Source organism: Beta vulgaris, chromosome 3 (genome assembly GCF_026745355.1).
Source record: "Beta vulgaris subsp. vulgaris cultivar EL10 chromosome 3, EL10.2, whole genome shotgun sequence".
In the NCBI taxonomy this organism is placed as follows: domain Eukaryota; kingdom Viridiplantae; phylum Streptophyta; class Magnoliopsida; order Caryophyllales; family Amaranthaceae; genus Beta; species Beta vulgaris.
This window is the reverse complement of record NC_079204.1, coordinates 11,286,363-11,312,624: the sequence shown is the minus strand read 5'-3', so window position 1 is coordinate 11,312,624 and position 26,262 is coordinate 11,286,363. Positions and strand designations below refer to the sequence as shown.

Genomic DNA, 26,262 nt, shown 5'->3' with positions numbered 1-26,262 from the left:
AATCCTCCGGAAATACATCGGGAAATTCTTGAATTACCGGTATATTCATCAATTTTGATTCAGTTTCTCCTCGTTCCTTACCTGACAAATATGTGCTTCCATAGCACCATCCCAGCCCTGATGGTTAATGGTCCGCTCTAAGAAGGGTCGAAGTTTCACCACTCGAGTATAACATTCTATTATAGCTCGATTTTTACTCAACCAATCCATACCCAGAATCACATCATATACACCTAAATCAAACATTATCAAATCTGCCTTCAAATCCACCTCCGCAATTCTAATACCACATTCTCTCAACATATACTTACATCGGAAGGTAGTTTTATCAGGCAAAGTTACATTCAAATCACATGAAGTCACTTTGGGTTTTTTCTCTATGCGGAATGCAAATAGATTTGAAATAAAAGAGTGGGATGCTCCGGAATCAAATAACACAAATGCAGGTAAATTACACACATCAAAGGTCCCGGTAATTACATTACCTTTCTGCTCTATAATCTCTGGCTCCTCAGATGGCTCAGACTTAAGGGCAAAGCTCTCCCAGGCGCTTTCGATACTCCTTTTGGTTACGACCCGAGCTCGATTCACCAGCCGCTTTCAGCAGCAACACCTCACCAGGTCGCTGATTACCTTTAGCATTTCCTGATTGATTTAAAACGGGACACTCCTTGATTCTATGCCCCGTCTTCATGCATTTGAAACAAATGCTTTGCCCCTCACAGTTTTTCCCATAGTGATCTTTTCCACAACGCCGACACTTCCACTCCTTCTTTCCCCCTCCCCCTATTTTAGCAGGACTAAGGCCATGGACGTTCCGGCTGGATCCGTCTTAATTTTCTTGCTACTCTCTGCTCCAGATTTTTCGTTCCCCTTCTTCTTCTTTTTTCGAGTTTTCATCCTTTTGCTCAATCCGTTCATGTTCTAAGGCTCGATCATACAAATCCTAAAGCTGTTATAGACCCCTATTCTTTTCTGGTACTTCAAATTTAACCCCTCAAAAAATCGCATGGATTTTACCCTTTCGTTGCTAGTAAAGTCTGGAGCGAACCGCGCGAGTTCCATAAATTTGGCAGCATATTCTACTACCGTCATCTGCCCTTGCCTCAAAAACAAGAATTCATTCTCTTTTTTCCTTCTCAGTGCTGGAGGAAAGAACTTATTCCTCAACTTTTCCACGAACATTTCCCAGGTTAAATGGCTTGGGTGGAGGTTTTCTTAACTGTACCCCACCACATATCCGCAGGGCCTTCCAGGTAAAAGGATGCCAGCTTTACCTCAAGTTCTCTGGACAGTTTACCACATCCAGCAGCTTTTCCATATATGCAATCCAGTCTTCAAATTTTACCGGATCCGCTTCGCCGTCATAGCCCCGTGGCTTATGAGCAGCAAGCCTCTTATAGAACTTCCCTTCCTCATTATCCCTATTTTGTTCCTGCTTTTCCAGGATTGCCAGCAATCGGGTATTCATTTCCCTTAGCTGACGTATCTGTTCGGCTTGAGAATTTTCCAGCTGTTCCTGTGGTTCATTGTTTTCCACATTCTGCTGGATCTCATTGGTCACGTTGATATGTGCCATAACCTATAAAATGATAACTGAATATTCTTAGTAATCCCCAAAATTTCCAAATTATTACATATAAGCTACTAAACACTTATTCCCAAAAAGGATTGCAATTTTCCCCACTTTACCGTATAAGCACATATATTCATATCACAGATCATTCAAAATATATTATAACTTGAACATCTTAACTTCACAATACAATACAATAGTTCCATTCCCAGAGTCGATCATCTCATCCTGACAATTCTTTTACACATACAATAAAAACTAAGGCTACACCACTTCCTTCCACATCATCACTATGCTAATTCCTCCTAAAGAATGTTATATGGATCATATGCGTATCCACTGTCTTCGCTACTGGAGGATGGGGTTTCGGGAATGTAGTCGGGGTCACTCATCCATGAGTTACTTCCTCGAAATACTACTCCTGGCACTCCCGAGGGTCTCCTGAATCATCACTTGATCCTCTCGAATTACGTGACTGGGGAGGAGCCATACTTGTAGCGGAATCTCCAGATCTTTGAGGTTGAGGTGGTACCATACTAGCAGCAGAGTTAGGGGTGTAGGAACTCTTCCCCCTCTTCTTCTTTGGTATTCTACTGTGGCTATTCTGTTGTACATATCTATCCAGTACTGAGCATCCCGACCCATATCTTGCAAACCGCTGCCTGCTTAGCCCGTTCCATCTCCTCTAACACCTCCTCCGGTGTTCCTTCCCACCTGATCAAATTCTTATCAATATTATCTATAACACTCTCATTCAAATTCAACAAAGATGGTGTTGCCATAAACAAAACTAGCAATTTCCAGTAGGTCCAACGGAACAACACCCAGGGATGAAAATGTGGTAAGGTCTTGATGAGGGTGTATGCTTGAATAGCAGGTCGAGTGAAAGGGTTATGGTTTCCACTCCCATATAACTGGTTATACTCTTCTATGACATTGAGTTTTTCTCTAGCAAATACCAACGGATCCTCTCCTTCATTCCTCTTAACATCTGGTTCCTCCTGGTACCTTCGATTTCCATCACTACCAATCACCCAATATGCGTTGTTTCTCCATATTACTCTTGACCCATTACCATTACCACTTCCACTTGTAGACATCTAGTTGCACATACATAACACATAACTTAGATAATACACATAAGTATCACACACATAATCTACACACATTATTTGCCCTACTGAGCATGTTACTCTTACCATCATAGCATTTCTTAGCTTCCTTGAACATGATCAATCAATCATTTAAAACATTTATGTTAAAACAATTGAATACCTATATGAAGATAAGTATCAAAATCACATTTTCATTTTTCTTTAAAATTAAGAAAACCTTGGCTCGGATACCACTTGTAACAGCCCCCGTCCTAGCTTATGTTAAATATTAATTAAAAACTATACTTCTAGCAATAGCGGAAGCAAAATCATAATCAAACGTTACGGAGGCTGTCACCTGCTGGAGTCAACCCATTAATATGGTTGAATTGACTCTACGAGCTAATCTTAAAATAAACATTCATCACATATGAAATTAAGTTAGTTATTACAGACCCAAAAGAAAGTTATAAAATAAAGTTAAACAGTGTTCATGAGCAGAAGTAAGTTGCAAAATATGATCATGTTCAAGCTTGCATCCACTATGACAGTTGAGACATGACTTCACTACAGCTCATCCCTCGGACTACCTTAGCTTGCTTTTCCCTGCACAAGAGTCTGCCCCCACCAGGACAGGTTCATAGAACAAATAAAAATCAGTTTACACTGGTATGCAAATCAATCCAGAAATAGATTTATGGTGGCTGAAAACAAGGAGTGATCACACTCCAAGGTAATTTACAAATCAATATGTCAAGAGAATAAACCTTCCTCGTAAGAATACACATTCGAAATGTTCACAAGTTTATAACAAACGTCCACATACCAACACAATTTTGAAAACGTTTAGCTTGAGGGCGTAGGAAGAAGATATCACAATGAGGTGTATTAGAATACAACCTCCACACAATTCGGAGTTTAAACTCCTACTATTTTCTCGCTTGCAAGCTTTTATAGGACATGTCCTTTCACATGATACACACATTCCTCTTCACTACGCAAAAACGAATTCTCATTCTTTAATAACGAATACACTTACTAAAACGGTTTGAAGAAGTTATACTAAAAGTTAAGCTTATAAAAATGATTTAAGGTTTGGTTAAGGATGGATTAATGGACTTAGGACAGTAGCTACATGATTTTAGGAATGCCAAAAATATTTTAAAGAACACACAATCGATCTAACTAATCATAAGAATAATCTAGGTTTTGATGTGCGAAAAAGGGTGATTTCGGACCTCATACAAAGAATACTTTGAATAGAATTTGATCATCGATTTTGATTGAGTAATATAAGTGAAACATTTATGTTTAAGCTACTGTAAATACATCTATATATCATTGAAAATGTTTTCCTTAAAAAGATTATAGGCAACCCGATATAGTTCATTTTTAAAACGTAGTTTGTAAATAGTTTTCGGAACCTCTAATGAATCTGAAATGATGTAGAAGATTCTTATCCAAGTATATCATGAACTCCATGTTTCTTTATCAAGAATAACTAATAATAAGTTCAATGAAATCCTTTTCCAACATTGATCACATTTCCAAGTAAAAATCACATAGTAAAACATGCCTTTAACCACACTTTTTAGTATAAAACTTAACCTTCATCCTAAATGATGTTCTTAGCTATTAACGCACACTTATATGATCACCTAATATCATCCAACCTACTGCCTACTTACCAAAATCCATCCATAACACCAAAAATCGCCATTCTTAACCAAAACAAGTAAAATCCACATACTATTCTTCCTAAGGTAAGAAAAGGAGTCCTTTTTCATTTGTTGTACCAACATGCAAGGGTTTAAACTTGTATAAATCAAAATAAAAATCCAATAGCCATTCACAACAAAAATTCAGCCTTAATTTCGTTCTAAAACAAATCTAACAACTTCCATCATTTTTAATCTCCAAAAAGGCATTGAATCTGCATACCTTAACTTGTAAATGGTGTAACTCGACTTCTACTGCTCCTCAAGACTGGATTCTTGATTCTTTTTGATCCTAAGACATAAAAGAACATTCACACCAAATTTCATAAGAAAATACCTCAAGGAAGTACCTTAATTCAACCTAAACATTCACTATACTTACTGTTTCCTTGATTGAAGAAGATGGCCTTGTTTCTTGAACTTCCCGACTCTTAAAGCTCGAACTTTTACCTTCCCAGTATGCACCTATGTGTTTAGAATATGAATCAAGCTTTGCATGCAAGTTTTTATAAGAAAAATTGAAGAAAACGAAGGAAGAACCAAGCTCTGCAATCTCGCAGGAGCTGGCGAGTGAGAGAGGAAGAATGGTGTGTTCTGGGCAGCAAGCTTTGTTGTGGTAATGTACTGAAATTTTTATGAGGTGTTGGTATGCATGTGAACCAAGTCTGGGTATGTTTTATATCTCGTGATCTCTTCTTTAATAAGCCAAATGAGGTCTTTGTTCCTACTTGGTCTTCTGCAGGAATTTCTGATCTTCTTTTGTACTATCCTAAGCCTAATTTTTTTATATTGATTTGCTTACTAGTGATCTAACCTTCCCAAGATGACTATTTTACTCAAAACATCCATAATATATACTCCTTAATTTATATTAACCCATCTATATTAAAGAACTCCAAAGTCCATTCTTTTAAACACAACCCTCAATTTGCCTAATAGTTGAAACATGATTCCTATCTTCCACTATTTTCCAATTTCCATAACTTAACTTATTAAAATAATATATCGATACTAAATGTTCCCATGTAACGAGATAATATTATTATTTTTATATATAATTCCTTCTAAGTACTATTTACACACAAACACACATTATTTTTACACACAACTCATCATACGTATTTCCTACGTACGATCACGTTAAAATTCCACAATTTAAGTTACTTAATCATATAATAATCCTTTATTATTTACCGGCTGTTACAACAACAAAAGCGGAAGCTGCTTGAGGCTAAACCATTGGGTTTACCAACTCCTGCATATACTCCTGTAAAACGCATTGCGGTGGAGCAGTGTGAGTGACTTTATCCATCTCCATTTCCATTCCAAACCTGGCTAACTTATGGGCTACTATGTTAGCATCCCGCTTTGCATGAAGAAAAACAACAACCCAGTTAGTTTTTATCAGCTTGACTATGTCACAAATAATCGCACTGAGCTGGTGGTGAGGACCTTCTCTGCTCTATCCATCATAATCTTCAACGCTTGAGCATCAGTTTCCACCTCTAACCTACTGATGTTGTATCCTTAGCCATGGTCAAACCCTCTCTAATCGTTGCTAACTCAGCTGCTGCAGGATTAATAGCATCAAACTTGATTGAGAATCCCATGAACCAGGATCCATCTGTTCTTCTTATCACGCTACCCCACTTGCCTTGTTATTTGTCTTCCAAGCGCCATCCGTGTTTAACTTCAAGTATCCATGAACTGGAGGCCTCCAAACAATAGCTTGACTTACCCTTGGCTTTGTAATGTTCTGTTTAAGGAAGGCATCATTGTTATGCAAATGATCAATAAGAAATGGTTATATTGGGAGAGATCTTAACATTGCTCCATCAAAGACCGCTTTGTTCCTGTTCTTCCAAATATGCCATATAGCAATAACAAAGATCTCAAGCCAACCTTTCGGTTGTGAAAAATTAAGCATGATCCAATCATTCCATTGCTATTAAAAGCTTGCTACATCCACTTGTTTGGCTAAGTAAAAAATTGAAAAATGCGTTTCCAGAGGATCTAGCATGAAAACATTTTCTGAAAAGATCAATATGAGATTCAATTGACCATTAAAACAGCATTGGCATTGGGGATTAAAATGATGGATTTTTACTTGTAAATTTTCGGCAGTGGGAGAATTCCATGAACAACGTTCCACAACAGCATCTTGTATTTAAAAGGGGTATTAATTTTCCAAAGTTTGGACCAAAGATTCGGAATGGACCAATTGGAATGCACTCTATGGTTAGTACAATGATAAGCAGATTTAATATCAAAGTGACCATCCTTAGAGAAGATCCATCTTAGTCCATCCTTAATCTCGGCAAGTTTGGGGAGGGGAATAGCTTTTATGGAAAGAGCAATGTCATGAGGGAGCAAAGAAATAATGGAGTCCAAGTACCAAGCCCCATTACGAATAATTCGAGCAACTCTCCAATGAGCCTTAGAATCAGGTATGTTAATGTCTGGATGTTTATAAAGGGGTTCATTCCCAACCCAGTGGTGATACCATAAAGAAATGTCTTCCCCATTCCCAACATTATAAACTAGGCCCTTATTCAAAAGTTCTCTACCTTTCCCTCCAAATAGTAGACTGAGATTGATTAGGCATGGCATCAAGCAGGTTCGAGTTTTTACAATATTTAGCTTTCAAAATTTGAACCCAAAGTTTATTAGGTTGCGTGACGAATTTCCATCCTAGTTTGGCCATGAAGCAAATATTCCATCTCTTTAAGTCCCTGATTCCAAGACCCCCCGCCAACATGGGATAACAGACTTGACTCCACGAGGTTCTAGAAATATAGTGCCGTTGACCTACCTTATTCCACAAGAAACGTTTAGTATTTTTTTGCAACTCATCAAGCACACTCATAGGGATAATGTTTGTTTGCATAGCATAAAGAGGGTATGTATTAAGGACCGATTTGATAAGAGTACATCTTCCTGCCATATTTAAAAGTTTTGCCTGCCACCCTCGGATTCTATCTTTTGTCTTATCTAAAAGCCCTTGATAATCAGTTTTTTTGAGCTTATTAGGTGAAATTTTAATACCCAGATAGTTCCCGAAGTCTGAAGAAACACGAAGGTTACAGTGACTTGAAATGGAAAGTCTGACATTATGGTCCATTTTCCTTGGAACAATGATGGTAGATTTCAAGTTGTTAAGGAATAGACCTGAAAGTTTCCCAAAATCCCTAAGAACTTCTAACATTACATCCATGTTAGCCCATGACGCTCTCCCAAAAAGGAAAACATCATCTGCATAGAAAAGGTGAGAGAGGCCAATATCTTTTAATACTTCTCTTCAAAACATAACTCCTTTTAATACTTCTCCTCCTCTTGTTTTATCTTCTGCAACCTCAACTAACGATCATTCTTATCATGATTTGCTCCTACAACTTCAACTAATGATCATTCTTATCATGATTCCGTTCAAGTCATACCCACTAAACATTCCACTAGAACTACTAAACTTCCTGATAAATTTCAAGATTTTGTCATAAACTCCTTTATTCACTCCCCATGATACTCCTTCAAATTCTTCATCTTTCAATGTATCCTTTGAACCAAGTTTAGGACATTTAGATCCTATTCAATTAAAAGTCTCTCAAACATGCTTGCCATCGTTGAACCTTCATGTTATAATCAAGCTTAGGATGATCCTCAATGGATTGAGGCCATGGAAAAGTAACCCCCATCTCTTGAGACTAATCAAACTTACGATCTTACTTCCCTTCCGTCTAATGACTACTATAGGTTATAAATGGGTTTATAAGATTAAGTTTAAATCTGATGGCTCAATTGAAAGATGCAAAGCTCGTCTAGTTGCTAGAGATGACAAACAAATTCATGGCAAAGATTTTAAGCACAATTTCAACTTTGTTGCCAAATTTACCACAATGAGGGTTATGATAGCACTTGTTGCTGCTATGAACTGGAATCTTCAACACCCTGATATCAACAATGCTTTTTTATATGCTATGTTGATGAAGAATTATACATTCATTATATGGACTTAAACAAGCTAGCAGACAATGAAATTGAATATTGAGCTAAACAAATTTCTTATTAGCTAGTCTTGGTTTTGTTCAATCAAAACAAAACTACTCTATGTTCACAAGAAAAGATGTAGCTGATTTATCATGTTCTTAAATACCTGCTTAAGGGAACTCTTTAATTATGGTTTGTTTTATGCTTCAAATAATTCTCTTCTGTTGAAAGCTCATAGTGATGCAGACGGGGGAACTTGTGCATATTCAAGTAAACATATTACATGTTATTACATTTTTTTGGAGATTCATTAATCTCTTGGAAAACTAAGAAGAAAAAGGTTGTTTCTAAAAGTTCAACAAAAGAAAATATAGGTCTATGAGTCAAAAACCAATGAAATAGTCTGAATTGAAGGCTTATTGCAGCCCTTATTATTACTTTGTTTTGGGACATGCGACAACAAGTCAGCTCGGTATATTGCACAGAACATTGTGTTTCAAGGATGGACAAAGCACCTAAAGCTAGATTCTCATTATATAAGAGAACATGTGGACTCAAAGTTTTTATTTCTCTCACTCGTGTTCAATCCTCATTGCAGTTTGGAGACACAATGACTAAGCCTTTATCTGCTGATCAACATATTTTCCTTTCTATCAAGATTGGCTTGGTTACTCAACCTATAGAAGTCCATCTTGAGGGCGGTTGTTGAGATTATATACTAATTTATATTTCGTGTATGTATAGAAATTTAGTTTGTTATATGTTTGTTAGATATTTAGTTTTAGCTAATGTATAAACACCATAGCTTTCGCACTCTCATGTAATAATAGATTATAAACTGAATGGTATATTTACATTTCCTCTCTCAAACTCCTTCTTTCTCTCTGGTTAATCATCATTTGAGGATGAACTTCATCAAATTATTTAGGAGTAATTAAGCTTATAGCGGTAGTGAGTATATTTTTCAAGTTTAATATATAATCTCGTAAATTCCTAAGTTCTTTTAACTCAAAGTCTCCAATAAAATTTCCAAAGTTTTAATAATAAGTCAAATAAACTGAACAAATAACTATCAAATAGTATGTTGTAACTTTTGGAGATAAATATTTTTTGTTTGTTATTCAAAACCTAATTTTGTTGCACGCATTAATACAAGCATTCAGAACTCACTACCTTTAAATAATAAATAAACTTAAGAAATTATTAACTAACCATTTTATATCTAACATTGACTAATAATATAACTATATAAGCACACTAACATAATTCTCGAACAAACCATAAAGCAAGAATCAAGATAATCTACTCTAGGAAGAGAGAAAAGGCTTATCAAAAGACTACAATCACACAGCTAGAGGCTTTTCCTAGCTAACTAGCATTCTAGCTGTAGTGTAGCGTTGAATATAAACTTTCTTCAAAAGCATAATATCGTCATTAGTGCTTAATAACTTAAGTAAAGAGATTATAATGACCAGAACTAAAAAGACTAATAATGACGCCTATCATATATAATCTGTCAGCTTAATTTTACAGTCGACAGTCGTGGTAGTATATATTCCACAAGTATCACATTATGAACATTTCACCAAAATTTGAATGATAAATTGATAATACATTTGATAATAATCTTAACTTTGAATAATCTTCTATACGGGTGCTAAACAAGGTAAGAATTGTATATCTACCCAAAATATATCATTTAGGTATATTAGCTGCATATATAAATGGTCATTGCTTTAATATATACTGTATACAAGAATTACATAAAATGGTCTATTTTGTAATGCTAAGAAAACATGTTATTTCATCGATAGGAAACAAATAATGTGACTTTTTCTTTTATCGGAGATTAAATGTTACTTTTGCGAGATTCTACTTCTAAGGCTATGTTTAGTTCACCTGAAATTTTCTGATCTGAACTTATCTGATCTGATCTGAACTTATTTTTTCTGATTTGATCTAATATGATTACAAGATCTTATTTTTTAGATTTCTCTCAATATATAAGAAAAAATATAGTCGTGTGGGGTCTTGTTTGATTCGTCTCAATGAGTACTTTATTAATATTCAATTATTATAATTTTTACTAATATGTAATGAAAGATATAATAATTTTTAAATATAAGCATGATCTGAACTGATCTGATCTGAACTTATTTTTTCTGAACTGATCTGATTAGATCTGAAATAAGCAAAAATAAGGTAAACTGAACATAGCCTAAGTTCTAACATACTGAGCCGATGAGGAATGGGACAATTTATTTCACTTTTGAGTGATTTGATTTGTTTATGTAAGATTGTTCTTTTATCCATTCAAACAATCTTTGGTTTATATTAGTAAATGTTATTTCCTAAACATGATTTTTTCGAAGTGTAAGCAAATCTTAGATACATTATACATAGAACATTTTCAAATAGATTTATGGCAAGACATTAAAAGTTACTTTTAAATCAATTCTACTTATAGATAAATTTTGTAATTTAGTTTCTTTATCCCATCAATATAATTGACTATTGTATATTTTTCATATATAAGATAAGATGAAGTCCCATACAAGCGGGGGAAATTGGGGATTCCTCCCTACATAAGGTGAGACTCAATTCCGGTATCTTTAGAATCGGAGGTGATGTCAACACCAATAGACTATTATCTAGCTAGTGCTCAAATTACTATTGTATATTTATCATTCTCTTGATAATTTTTTTTTAAAGGTAAGAAAAATTTCCTTGTAAAGAAGGGAGGAAATTGGGTATCTTTTTTGCAAGGGGTGAAAATCGCTCTATCATAAGAGTGGAAGAAGAGTCTTACAATCACTAGGCCAACCTTAATTCTTTATTATTCTCTCTTTATAATACTATGAATTATGATATACCCTGATACTCTCTTGGAAACTCTATTGGAGTGTTACACATAACAGTAGCTCGGAACTCCAAAATCAGCAACTTTATAAATTTAGATAACAGTCACCACAAGATTCAGAATTTGACCAATATAAAATTAGTTATTCAAGAGGAATAGAATTAAGATGATGCACCAAACACAAGATATCCATGAAATCTTGCGTATAAACGCTTGCTATAAGCTTGCTCTTTCACAACTTTTGGTGTCGTGTAGCTGTTACTGTTATTCATGCTTTTGCCTGAAAAGCAACACGTATGTGCTCGGTGCAGTGAAACTTCTTTTTTGGTAACAACATTACCATCGATTCAAACAGTAAAAGAGATCAAAAAAGCAATTCGTGGAGTTTTCCTTTCTCAAGAGTACTAATTAAGGATGCATTCTGTTCACCTTAATAAATTAATTTCAGTTCAAATAAATTCAGTTTAGATAAGTTTTAATCAGGTCCAATCAGGATAATAAGTTACAATCCGGTCTAGTAAGGTCCAATAAGTTCCAACCAGGTCTAGTGAGGTCCAATAAGTAAACATTCATCCATTAATATAAAGTCATACGAAATCTACATTAAAAATTAGAAATTTTTTTAAAAAAACCCTAATTCTAATCTAACAACTATATTAGAGTTATGGTAAGTATATACTCGTTTCCTTATTAGTCTAAGACTTTAATATAATATACGTACCGTAACTCTAACAAACCATGTAGAAGTAATTTATAAACTTAATTATAATCTGCAGTTTGTCGTGCCATAAGATGTAGTGGTAACGAATTGTAGTGATCCACCATACGAAGATCTCCTAGCAACAATTTCGTGCACTCGTGACTCGTGTAATATAAATAAGTGAAACTATTGGGTCAGACCGTCTGACCCAATATGTTTCGTCGGACGAAGCCGCGAGAACGGCGCCGCTACTCCTTCATCTTCTTCCTCCGCCACCGCCGCGCCGCTGCTCCTTCTTCATGTTCAATCAAATTCAAATTCTAGCTAAATCCCACCTCACAAATCAAACTTCAATCAAAATTTCGGGGTAAAAAAAAGGAGGAGATAGAAAACAACAAACCAGGGGGACGGAGACTAGAGCGTTTGCGGCGAGAAGTAAGACTAGGGCGGCGTTTAAGGAAGCGAGAATTTGTTAATGGATCGCAAGGTTTAGGGGCTAAAGAGGATAGAGATTTCAGATGAATTGACCGAGAAATTAAGTGAGAAAATACTGGAAAATGTTGATTTTGTTGTTGTTGATGATGTTTTGGAGAGAGAAATTGGATAGAAAGAGAAGAATGTGGTAATGGAGTTAAGCGAGTTGAAGATTGGGTAGAGAATGCTCTTGAAAGTGGAGACAGAAGATACTTGATATGGTAAGTTACTTTCATTTAGAGGTAAGTTACTTTCATTTAGACTTAAGTTACTTTCATTTAAAGGTAACTTACTTTCATTTAGAGGTAAGTTATTTTCATTTAGTCGTAAGTTACTTTCATTTAGAGGTAACTTACATCCAACTGAAAAAAATTTAAAACCAACTGAACAAAAATTGAAACCAACTGAAAAAAAATTGAAACCAATAGAATTTTTTTTTTTAAACCAACTGATTTTTTTTTTAAAACCAACTGAAAGTCGTCCGACCAAAAATTATGGTCGGACGGGTCTGACACAATACATTCTCTATAAATAATCTCAAAATGTGTGTGAATCTGTTTTCTTTGTTTTGCAACTCTACTTTAATTTTGTCGCTCGTGTCAGCTTATTTAGAATTTAGAAAGGATAGTGTGCTCTAAATTTGAATCTTAGAGGCAGTACTAAGAACACACAAGTTAATACTAGTATAATTCATAAAATGCATAAATATTATTTCGAAGTTGTTACATTTGAGTAGCACGTTTCTCACAATATTCCTTTTCTAGATAGGTGAGCGGTGAGCCGCTGGGCGGGAGTGAAAGTAGTTACAAGTTCCCCAACCTTTTATACTTGAGGACTGAGGTATCTCATTGGACTCATTGGAGTGCTCATGAAAATAGATCAGAGAAGGATAAATAGGGAAACTATTCATGCAAGAAGTTAAGAGAATGACAAGTTCAATTAGCATACCCTATCCACTATACAGTTGCTGCTTCACAACTTGAGGATAGGTTGGATCCAGCTTCAATTTGTTGATTGTGTTAACTGGTAAAGTGATGTAATTAAGAAAATTCCATAAAAATTCTCCTCACTTGGTAGAACCAAAAAAAACATGTATACAATGATGCGGCAAATTAAACTCTTATACAAAGTTAATCCTTATATTAGGGATGTTCATAAAAAATCGAAACTGAAAAATCATACTGAAATAATGAAAAACCGGTTTAAATGGGGTGGTAACCGTAACGACAAAAAAATGTTTTGACAGTGTGTTTACCGAACCGATAAAATTAACAATTAAACATTACGGTTATGATTTTTGAGTTAACGGTTAAACGAAATACCGAAATATTTTTTCCTCTATTTAATTATTCTGAAACATTTTCAAACAATTACATTAATTCTAATATTTGTTACTAAGTTACAACAGTTAGAGTAAGTATGTAATTATTTGGAAATTTTAGTACTAATATAAACACTATAATTAGTAAATGAAGTGAATTCTTAGTGTTAGTTATGTTTTTCAATGAATATATCCACTTTATAATACATTTTATATTAGCATATATATAATATTAAAATATATGAAAATAGAGTAGAAGATTTATATGTACATTAAGTAAAACATAATTGTATAACTTAAATAACGGTGAATGGTTAATCGAAATACCGTACCGAAAAAGCGGTTAACCGCTTAGGTGGTAACAGCTGTAAACGGTTACGGTTATGGTTCGCAAAAAGAGCGAACCGAAATGTTTTCGGGACGATTAACCACCCATGAACACCTCTAGCTTATATAGGAAAGACAAGACACCTTCAACGTGGCTTCACTAAGGGCATTTTTTTAGTTGCAACATTTGCTTTTTCACATTTGACGAAACGATTCTTTGAACGTTAATATCTCTAATTGTGTATAAGTAAAAATTATAAAATTTGATATTTGAAATCCTCTCATTGAGACAAATCTAACAAGACCCCACTTGACTATGTTTTTTCTTATATAATAATGCGAGATAATTTAACAAAGTTGGTTGATAAATAGTGCCACAAAATCAAATGATGCAACTAAAAAAATACGGAGTTCGTATGTAATACACGAAAATTTGGTTGTGATTGTCTTAGTCATTTATGTTAAAGCTGATAAATGGGTCATGTCAGGTCAAATTCGTGTCAATTTCATCGGTAAACAGTTGAACATCCTCAACTCTAACCCGACCCATTTATGAATTAAATCATGAGAACGTATTATGTCGGACTCGTCCGACGCAATATTCTCGTCGGACGACTTCAGTTAGAAGCACTTTTGCTTCAGTTAGACTTACTTGGGTTTCAGTTGGTCTTTATTTTTTTCAGGTAGTCTTCATTTTTTTGAGGTAGTCTTCATTCTTTCTCAAGTAGTCTTCATTTTGTTTTCAGTTAGTCTTCTTTTTTTTTCAGTTGGTTTTTGTGCTTCAGTTAGACTTACTTTGGGTTTCAGTTGGTCTTTATTCTTTTTCAGGTAGTCTTCATTTTTTTTCAGGTGGTCTTCATTTTTTTCAGGTAGTCCATTTTTTCTTTCAGTTGGCCTATTATTTCTTTCAGTTGGTCCATTTTTTGTTTCAGTTGGTCCATTATTTGTTTCAGTTGGTATACATATTACGAAACAAAGTCCAACTGAAACAAAACAAAGTCCAACTGAAACAAAACAAAGTCCAACTGAAAATGGAAAATAGTCCAACTGAAAATGGAAAATAGTCCAACTGAAAATGGAAAATAGTCCAACTGAAAATGGAAAATACCAACTGAAAGAATAAATGGGAAGAAGATGCCAAAGAATTTTTGATTTTCTGGCGTGGCTCTAGTCTTCTTTTCTCCTCTTTGATGTAATGGGTTAGAGATCTTGAAATTATAAAAAAATGAGAAAAAGATGATGCCAAAGAAACCAAACAACATCAGCTTTTCCGGTGAAGAGATCTTAGTAATTGGAGTTGTTCTTGCCATTAACGTGCGCTGCTCTTTCTTCTTTTTCTTCTCAGATCTGGCATCTCCATGATCTTCTTCCATGTCTTCATCTTTCTTCTTCTCCATGTTTTCTCTTTTAACTTTCGATGTCGGATGCTATAAAGGACCTTACATTCAGCCATGAAACTCTTAGAAACAACGTGACTGTGAAGATTAAATATCTTGATGGCAACTATTGGTCCAGCCATGAAACATACTTTTAAAAAAAGCCCGCGCGTTTTGATGGGCTCAGCCCGTCCGACGGAAGGTATTGGGTCAGACGGTCTGACCCATTACTTTCACTTAGATCATTTACACTCAACTCTAACCTGACTCCTATATTAAATGGGTTACATGACCTGTTAATTGACTCGTTTGCCAAGCGCTCATATATAAATAAACTAAACTAATATGATTATTATTAGTATTAATTATTTTTGTATCGTTAATTATTATTACTTTTATTATTATTATTATCAATATATATTATTATTATTAATATATATTATTATTATTATCAATATATTATTATTATTATTATTATTATTATTATTATTATTATTTCAATAGTGTATTTCAGTTTAATACTTTAATTCATTTCAGTTCAGCTTCTCTTAATTTAAAAAAACGAGATCTAAGTTACATAACTTGAATAAACTGAACAATCCAAAATCGGGCTTGGACGCTTGGGCTAACCAACCTGAAATTTAACACACTGCCTGATTCATAAATACTTGTAGTCTTGTACTGTGCATTGACACTTTTCGTCGTCTGAAACTTCGCCACCTCCTTTTTTTTTTATTTCTTTGAAAGAAATTTCAAATACTAAAGGGAGAGAAAGGCCATATTGGCATAAATGCAATGGCAACTGCCAGCCTGACTGGTCACTGTGGTCAGTGGTCATGATGTATTTTGTCAGTCAGCGTTTGGCCGTCTACCGAATAAACACCAGATTCAAACCGTAGCATATTAACAGTGGGAAAGAATAGTAAAGATTCAAACCTGTGACCTATTATTCACAACATATCAAACTTAATCAGTATGCCAAAACTAATTTATAAATAGGAGAGGATAACTCATCAAAGAAGTTTAAGTTGTTTATTATTCATCTCCTTGTTAATAAGGGACTACTACAATTTACCTCTATACTTACATGTCGTTAATTTGTGCAATCTCAACACTTCCCCTCACATGTGACTGATTCTGAATATCCGGTCCAACTTAGGCTCTGATACAATGTTTAAACATGTGGATGGTTTGGTACCATTGCAAAATTTTGCGTAATTCACATATACAATTAAGCCACTGATTACTCCCTTCATACCAAAATAGAGTTCCTATTTTTCCATTTATATCTGACTCATATAGATTTCTCGTTTTCTTATTTGGTATGGATCCACCAATTAAATTATTTATTTTATTATATTATCCGCTTCCCCATAAACAAGATAACATTAAAAAGTGGTTCATATTGTTCTCCTTAATAAATAATTCATAAATAATGTACCAACTATAATTTTTAATTCTAATTTAATACAAATAATTGCCCCACTTATGATTTCTCCTTAATATTTGTGCACAAAAATAAAATGACCACTCTATTAAGGAACGGGGGAGTATGAAATATCCTTTTAGGTAACTCACACTCCGTAGTCCTATTATAAGTAAACTAGAATTTTTTGCACGCGATGCGTGCTTGATTTTTTTTTTCGAAACGGAAACTCGATTTTTTTCGGCATAAGAGTCGAAATTTGAACATTAGACATACGAAGTATAATTGTTTTTAGTTGCAAAATTTAATTAGTTTAGTTTCTGTCACTTAAGTCTCTCACCATTCTTTTTTTTTTTTTGAAAGTTAAATTCTATGAACAAAATAGAAATTTTATTGAATTTATTTATGATTTCTAATATTATAATGTTTTAGTTGATTTTTGAATTAAATACAATACTTCATAAGTTGTAAAGAAAGTGGGCACTTTGATTTCAAGTCAATTTTTTCATAGTTTGTAGTATGTGAGTGATTGTTATAATTATATTTTTGGTATTTTTGTTTGATGTCCCCCTTGATTTGTAAGTAAATTTGTAATTTAGAATGGGAAGGGGGTAACATAGTCTCTTCATTCGGGGACACCATAGCTCCCCCCTTCCCTTATACTTATATACTAGCCTTTTGTGCACGTGATGCGTGCGATGATATTTTTATGCCTAATACTAAGTAGTAAACAAACTTAAAATGCAAGTTAGTATTTAAGTTCACCTCCATTTTGTGAATGAGATTCTTCTATGTTCTTTTTATGCTGTTATTCATTTTTGTGATTTTGAATAGTTTTTTTGTTTCTCAAGTCTTATATGCGCATGTTCTTTTATAATCAGTATGATGTTCTTTACTAAATATCATCATGTTCTTTTTTTTGTTTTATTCATTTTTGTAATTTATAATAGTTTTTGATATTGATTTTAGATTTCAGAATTGTAACCGAAAAGTATAATACTATTTCAGTTTTTTTTTTCCTTGTCTAACTTCTAAATTATGATTTCACAAATTGATATTTAAGAATTTTCATCATTTTAATTTTTGTCCTTTTCTAAATGTTCACACTTTGAGTTTCAATTATATTTGTAAGGAATTTTAAGTTATTCATACACAATCTGATTTCGCATGAAATGGTCATTTTTAATTTTTCTCATTTTTTAAATTTGAACACTTTGAGTTTCAATGATAGGTGAAATGAAATTTCAAATTTTTCATACACAATCTGATTTCGCATGAAATGGTTTTCGCAAATTAATGTAAATTTTTTTTCTAAAAATGGATTTTTGCAAAAGTTGTTCGCAAAAAGGTTTGATATTTTTTTGTTTTTCAAAATTTATTTCTGAACATGGATATTCTGCAAAAGTTTTGGATAAAAATTGTATATTGGAATTTAAAAAAAAGAACTGATTTGTAACTTTTTCATCAGTGTCATAAATGAATCAAATTTCATACACATCTTGTTTTCTGATTTTATATGAAAATGAATCAAATTTAAGTCTAATTATATAAAAGTCCTTTTCAACTAATTGCTATCATCTCCATTTTTTCAACTACATATCAAACGACTAATGTAAAATAACTTTGAAGATTAAAAGAATTATGTACCTATTTGAAAGTTTGCAAATCGCCGATGGACGAATTGAATGTGTGATATCACTGTCAAAATCTTATGTTTTTCTTAAATTTGTGTTTATAGATAATTTTGTGAGTATGTAATTGTGAATGGTTATTAAGAACAATGATTTGTAAGTAAATTTTGTGAATGTTTTTGTATGTATCGATGTTCTAGTATATTAGTTTTAGTTTGTAAGTTAATTTTTAGTTTTTGTAAAGTTTTCTGATCATTTGAGTGGTTTGCGTGATTTTTACAACGTGATTTTCTCAATTCTATGAGTGATTTGTAAAGTTTCCTCATATAAGTGATTTCTGAGTGATTGTTGAAAATGATTTTTCGGTGGCTTTGTTTGATCCCCATTTTGGTATTGAGATTCCTTTTGTAATTTAGAAAGGGAAGTAGGGCAAAATAGTCGGTTCAAAAGAGGACATCGTTGCTCCCCCCTTCCCTTATGTAATAGAGATAGATAATAGAGATATGTTGTACTTTAATTCTTGAATGATATTGTACATAAACCTTTTTACCTTGATAATTAATCGCTAGTATATATAATAGAAAAAGATAGGTCCAAATATATGTAAAAGTTTTATTGTATAGAAATACTATAAAAAAAAAATTTCCTTGTCTAACTTCTAACTGATTTCACTATAAATACACCTCTATTTTTTATCATGGCCCACCATTAATTGTGAATGATTCTTGAGAATAGTGATCTGTAAGTACATTTTTGTAGATATTTTTGTATGTATTGACGTTCTAGGTTAGTAGTTTTAGTTTGTATGTTAATTTTAACTAGTTTTAATAAAGTTTCCTGATTATTTGAGTGATTTGCGTGATTTGTACAACGTTCTATGAGTGATTTGTAAAGTTTCTTCTTTTAAGTGATTTATGAGTGAGTGTTGTAAATTAATTTTCGATAGTTTTCTTTAAGTGCCGATTTTGATTTTGACATTCCTTTTGTAATTTAGAAAGAGAAAGGGGGGCAAAATAGACATTTCAAAAGAGGAGACGAGACACCATTGCTCCATCTTCCCTTATATAATAGAGATACATTTTTAAAAAATCTTATATATATATATATATATATATATATATATATATATATATATATATATATATATATCTAATTTTAGTTATCCACTGTATTAAATTAATCTATTTCATATGGATACGGGACTCGGATTGGGTAAATGATACAAGCCTATTTTGCAGTTGTAGTTCATGTCCCCTGTAAAACCAAATCATCCTATAATTAGATTTATTCACATTTTGAAGGTGATTTGTTTCACATTAAGTACACATTTGTAATTCACTTCAACAATGAACATTGCATTAACGAATTCTTATTTAATTTTTTTTAATATGTCCAACTAGATTGTGAGATATCTTTTTACTTTTGTGCATTTGATGAATTTAAATGTTTAGTGGATACTTTGCTTGATTTTGTTGGACTTCTTTCATGACAAATCCAGAAATTTAACCATGTGGATTTGGAGTCGTTCCAAACAAGGGACTCAAAATAAATTAATATATAGTTCTATACATTATTTTAAATTTCAAATTGCAATCAATTATAATTAGAGAGATAACTTGTTGGGTTACATACAAAAAATCAATTATTCTAAATTCAATATTATGATATGCCTCATTTCAGTAACAACAAATAACTGAAACCACATAAGTTCCAAGTTTTGATAACAAAACATTAAGAACAGTTCTTTCACCAAATACCCCGACAAATTTAAAAATTCACCATATACCCTCAATGTTCCAAAAATTCACCATATACCCTTAAGTTTTCGAATACGTTCAGCAAATGCCCTTTTTCTAACTTCCGTTAACTCACCATTAGCGTTATTTACGATTTTGCCATCATTAAGCCTTAACGCTAATCTAACCCTCACCTTTACCCTAATTTTAAATCTCACCCTAACCCTAACACCACCCCTAGCCCTGATTCCTTGACAGCCCCACCCACCCAGCCCCCACCGCTCCCTTCCCTCACCGCCACAACAACCTTCCCTCTCTCCATCCTCCTCTTCGTTCATTCTCGCATCACATGGGGTGGGGGTGGCTCGGATTTTCGCGCAAGGGGGTGGGGCAATCGACGGTGAACGAAGAGGGGGTGGGTCGAATTTCCGCGCAGGGGATGGGCTATCGATGGTGAACGAAGAAGGGATGGGACGGATTTTCGCGCAGGGGGTGGGGGAATCGACGGTGAACGAAGAGGGGGTGGGTCGGATTTTCGCACGCACAGGGGGTGGGGGAGGCCGGCGGTGAACGAAAAGGGGGAGGAAAAGAGGTAGGGGTGCTGCAGCGGTGGGGGGTGGGGAAGGGTAGGGGCTGGGGTAGGGTGAAGTGGAGAGGGTGAGGGTTGCCAAGGAGTTAGTATTAGGGGTGGTGTTAGGGTTAGGGTAAGGGGAAAGGTTTAGGGGTAGGGTTAGAGTAAGGGTTAGTGTTAGATTAGAATTAGAGTTAGGATTTAATGATGGCAAAATCGTACATAACGCTAACGGTGAGTTAACGGAAGTTAGAAAAAGGGCATTTGGTGAACGTTTTCGTTAGAAAAAGGGCATTAGGTGAACGTTTTCGAAAACTCAAGGGTATATGGTGACTTTGGAATATTGAAGGTATACGGTGAATTTTTAAATTTGTCAGGGGTATTTGGTGAAAAAATCGAATTAAGAAATAGGACTAAAAAGCTTGCTAATACAAGAATTTGAAAAACAAAAACGATGTTGTTTAGAGTTTGATCATACCCCATTTTGAAGTAAAATAAAATAATTATTTACTACTATTTTTGAAGAATATTATCACGATTTTATTGGTTATAAACTAAATTTTTTTCTCAAAAGGTAAAAAGTAGAAAAATGTTAGTTGTTGTCCCTTATGATTTAAATACCATTCTCAAAGTTTTATTCTTGTTTTTTTTAGTTGTATTGTCTACTTGTCATCTAGACACACATCTTCTCCAAGTATTGTACTTCTTATTATTACGGAAAATTTAATTCATATTGTTAAGGGAGTAAGTACTTCATAATTTACAAGCGGGCCAAACTTAAGTTACCTGAATGCTAATATATTTACTCACTCTGATTCTTTTTATTTGCTATATTAATATTGCGCAATTTTTAAAACGTTTTAACCCTTAATATCTGTTATTTTGTTTAAGTAAAAATTATAAAAAATTGATATTACAAATCTACAAAACAACATATGATTATATTTTTACATTTCAATATTAGTGGTTCATTTTTCAAATTAACAATATAACAAATAAAAATACAAAAGAAGTAATTTAAAACATTACTCTCAAATTTTTTTTAAAAAATAAAAGCATGGTAAATGCATACCAACTGTCCCTCCTCGTTTTGGACCAAACATGCTTCTTTTTTAGAGAATGCAGAAACGGATCTCCTGTATCTTATCTCACTCACCATCTTTCTGTTTGTCCACTTCAAAAACACTCTCTCTCTCTTAAGACTAAACAGTACTCTTAAGTCTTACTCAGTGTGAGAGAGAAAAAATCAGAGTGGACTGTCCACTGATAAACCCTCCTTTTCTTTTCCTTTTACTATTTGTTTCTACACCAATTTTCATTCCAAAAAATGCATTTAATTGGTTAGTACTACTTACCAAACAGAAATTTAAATTTGTTTCTCTCACTGTTTGTGCTTTTAAATCTACATTCCAAATCCAAAACCTCAAAAACCCAAAAAAACTCAAAACTAACAACAACAACAAAAACACAAGTACAATGGCAGCAAAAACACAAACATAGTGATCATCGAGATACCCAAAAAAGAAAACCAAAATCAAAACCTTATTTTTCCTTAAACCCACAAAAAAAACCAAGATTTTCATCATGTTGTTGTTCTTGTTCCCTAATTTACTCACAATAATAATATTCCTCTGTTTTACTTCCTCTGTTTTTTCAGTTTCAAATTCAAACCCAGAACTTGAATCTCTTGTTAATCTAAAATCTTCACTTGACCCATCAAATACATATCTTTCATCATGGTCTAACAATGGTGACCCATGTGATGGAACCTTTGAAGGTGTGGGTTGTAATGAAAATGGTCAAGTGGCTAACATATCACTTCAAGGAAAAGGACTTAAGGGTCAACTTTCTCCAGCAATTTCTGGGCTTAAACATTTAACTGGAATTTACTTGCATTATAACTCTCTTTTTGGTGAGATTCCCAAGGAAATTTCTTCTCTAACTCATCTAGTTGATCTTTACCTTGATGTAAATAATCTTTCTGGGGTTATTCCTCCTCAGATTGGTAACATGGAAAACCTTCAAGGTTAGTTTTTCTTCTTCCTTTTTATCCTTATGTTTTGCTGTTTTTAGCTCATTTTTGGTGGAAAATTGCTACTTTTGCATCAAAGATACTAGCTTTCTTATTTTTAAATTTAACATATAAATTTCTAGCATAGATTTTTTTGGCCTAATTTTTTTTGCTTCTTTTCCCTCAAGTTTTATGGATTATTTAGCTTAATATGATATTGGGAAGTAATATTAATGCACTTTGTCTGTATCTATTTCTTGTATATTTGCATGTTTAAAAGGGGTACCTTTAAATACAAAAATTTGTAATATTTCTTTTTGCAAAAAAGTTATTTTGGAACTTGGTTTAATCTCCTTTAAGATAGTGTTTTTTTTGGTGCAAGAAAGGGGCAAGCCCCATCTCCTTCAAGGCTTTAATATAGTAAAGTGGAGTTAGGTACACATCAATTTGTGAAAGTTAGACTTGGTTCTTTAATAGCTGTTGTACTTTTTTAGGAAGTAGTAGTTTTTCATAGCTTTAGATTTAAATTTCAAAAATGCAGTATTAAATTAATTAACCCTATGTTTCTTTCATAATAATTACTTTTAGTGAAAAGAAAATTATTCTCATGGGTTATTTTGGTTGCAGTTCTGCAGCTGTGTTACAATAAGCTGACAGGAAGCATACCAACACAACTGGGTTCTCTGAAGAAGCTCAGTGTTCTTGCATTGCAGTCTAATAACCTCACAGGTGCAATTCCTGCAAGTTTAGGAGAAATAGAAACCCTATTAAGGCTTGATTTGAGTTTTAATCACCTCTTTGGTTCAATTCCAACACCAATTGCCGAAGCTCCTTTGCTCGAATCTCTTGACATTCGAAACAACACTCTTTCTGGCAATGTTCCCCCTGGTGAGTTTAAGTCTTTGCCAGTAAATTTATCTTTTTGGTCCATGTTTGAGCTTATATCACAACATCCCTGAAGTGAACAGCACGATATTCAATCCGGCTGTGAGTCCGGGGAGGTTCAAATGTACGCAGTCTTACATCTTTTTGGTGTAAACTGGTTGAGAGACTTTCAGAAAACCCCTCATTAGTAGTATATTGATGTATAAGTTTGAGCTTAAGAGTGAAATTTAATGAGATGGATTGTGATCAATTTGACATTTTTATCCTGCACTTGATCTTTTGCAGCTCTCTTGAGATTAAATGAAGGTTTTCAGTATGCAAACAATCCAGGATTATGTGGAGTTGGTTTCTTGACTCTGAAAGTCTGTCCTGATTCTGATCACATTGGTCAGATCAGGCCTGAACCTTATGGTGGAGGAGTTGCAACTTCAAATGGACTTCCTAGAAAGGAGATCCCTGAAACAGCGAATGTTAAGCTTCCGGATTGCAACCAAACCGGATGTCCTAATAACGCTCGAAAGAGTTCCCATAATGCTTCTATTGCTGTAGGAGTTGTCGTGGTGGCACTTGCAATGTCACTCATTAGTGTTTTCATCTTCACCAAATATCGTCGTACAAAACAGAAACTTGGGAGCTCTTTCGAGTTATCTGACACCCGTCTTAGTACGGACCAGCCTCGGGAGTTTGGTAGGAAAAATGGGTCTCCTCTGATCAGTCTAGAGTATCCTAACGGGTGGGACCCATTATCTGATGTTCGGAGTTTCAATGGTTTCTCAAACGATGTGATTCAAGGATTTCGGTTTAATTTAGAGGAAGTAGAGTGTGCTACTCAGTACTTCTCACCATCTAACTTGTTGGGTAAGAGTGGCTTGTCGGCTGTGTTTAGAGGCGTCTTAAGAGATGGTTCGGTTGTTGCTGTCAAGAGGATTAGTAAGAGTAGTTGCAAGTCTGAGGAGGCTGAGTTTTTGAAGGGTTTGAATGTTTTAACCTCTTTGACGCATGAGAATCTGGTTAGATTGAGAGGTTTTTGTTGTTCACGGGGTAGGGGTGAATGCTTTTTGGTCTATGACTTTGTTTCCAATGGAAATTTGCTTAGTTACCTTGACCTGAAAGATGGAGATGCAAGTGTTCTTGAATGGTCTACTCGAGTTTGGATCATCCATGGCATTGCCAAAGGTCAGTTTTTTTTTCCTGTTCAATATTTCAGGGGGATTTGCTGGAGTTATAGAGCAAAATTTATGCCAAACATACCACATTGTTTCGGAATTAGCTTTGAGTCCTTTGACAACGATACTAAGACTTTATTCTTGTTATCTTTAATAATAAGTTTCAAGAAAAACAAGTTTAGATTAAGGCCACTACGTATGGATAAAGGCTACCAACTTCATTCATTACTAAAGTAAGTTTAGATAAATCAATTAACACTTGTAGTTTCACAATTATATTAGCTATTGATACTAACTTGAAAAGTTGAACATAAATGGTGATTGGTTTTGGACAATTTGATCTACTTGTTATTTAGCAATTAACATGATTTCTGGCAATTCTTATATTTGCAGGAATACAATATCTGCACAGCTCCAAAGTTAACAAGCCACTAGTTCACCAAAACATTTCAGCTGAGAAGGTTCTCATTGACCAACGATTCAACCCTATACTGGCGGATAGCGGTCTCTACAAGCTCCTTACCAATGACACTGTGTTCTCAACACTCAAGGCGAGTGCAGCCATGGGCTACTTAGCTCCTGAGTACACCACAACTGGCAAGTTCACTGAATTAAGTGATGTTTATGCTTTTGGCATGGTGGTGTTTCAAGTCCTCTCAGGAAGGAGGAAAATAACCAATTCCATTCGTGTTGGTGCTGAATCATTGCGATCTCAAGAATTTGTCGACCCAAATCTTCATGGAAGGTTCTCAGAGTTTGAGGCAGCTAAGCTTGCCAAGATCGCTTTGAATTGTACCCTTGAATTGCCTAACGAAAGGCCTTCGATGGATGCAATAATTCTAGACTTAGGTAGTTGTACTAATTGTTATCGATCTCCTTGACTTCAGGACTGATTGATACTAATTAAGGGTTAGTCTCTCGTTAGAATTTTCTGGTCTATTTTGTCTGAGGGGGAACATATTTGTTTCATGAAGTCAAGATGTGATTTGTAGGCTGTAGGGTACTTGTATTAACTAGTCTTTTTTTCTGGAGAAATGCAATGAGATCTCCTGTTCTTAGTTTGTGGTAGTACTCACGATATTTCATGTTATGTACTATGGACTATGGTATTCAATTAGCTCATGTAGAAAATGTTGGAACATTTATAGGGTAATGGGTTTGAAACTCATAAGGATATGTACTAGAAGAGGAGGAGGTCTAGTATGCAAAAGGCTAGAGTGCATCAAGTGGCAAAACGCATTGATAAAACAAGGGAGACAGAAGACTGGCCGCGAGTCGCGACAACCGTCGCGAGTCGCGACCAGTGGCCCGTCGCGAGTCGCGACAGGCGTCGCGGGTCGCGACCAGCGCCTCGCGACTCGCGAGCTTCTTCGCGAGTCGCGACGTGTCTTCTGCCTTGGAATGCG

General features: G+C 34.4%; 1 protein-coding gene and 1 long non-coding RNA gene across 2 annotated transcripts; one reads left to right on the top strand and one right to left on the bottom strand.

Moving 5' to 3' along the window:
- Positions 1–3,051: 3,051 nt before the first annotated feature.
- LOC125495818 (uncharacterized) lies at positions 3,052–4,855 on the bottom strand. The gene is made up of 3 exons (XR_007272227.2): positions 4,771–4,855; positions 4,612–4,680; positions 3,052–3,288 (listed from the first exon to the last, which is right to left on the bottom strand). It is a non-coding gene; the product is annotated as an uncharacterized LOC125495818 (long non-coding RNA).
- A 17,110-nt stretch (positions 4,856–21,965) lies between these two features.
- On the top strand, positions 21,966–25,970 carry LOC104888657 (probable LRR receptor-like serine/threonine-protein kinase At5g10290). The gene is made up of 4 exons (XM_010673683.4): positions 21,966–22,820; positions 23,433–23,693; positions 23,976–24,866; positions 25,250–25,970. The coding sequence occupies exons 1-4, from the start codon at positions 22,379–22,381 to the stop codon at positions 25,735–25,737; spliced, it is 2,082 nt and encodes a 693-aa protein (XP_010671985.2). The 5' UTR covers positions 21,966–22,378; the 3' UTR covers positions 25,738–25,970.
- Positions 25,971–26,262: the final 292 nt, after the last annotated feature.

Excerpts from the sequence above, each read along its gene's own strand:
- LOC104888657 (XM_010673683.4), top strand. The coding sequence starts at position 22,379 with ATGTTGTTGTTCTTGTTCCCTAATTTACTCACAATAATAATATTCCTC. Across the intron at positions 22,821-23,432 it reads TAACATGGAAAACCTTCAAG|TTCTGCAGCTGTGTTACAAT; the intron begins GTTAGTTTTTCT and ends TTTTGGTTGCAG. Across the intron at positions 24,867-25,249 it reads CATCCATGGCATTGCCAAAG|GAATACAATATCTGCACAGC; the intron begins GTCAGTTTTTTT and ends TTATATTTGCAG.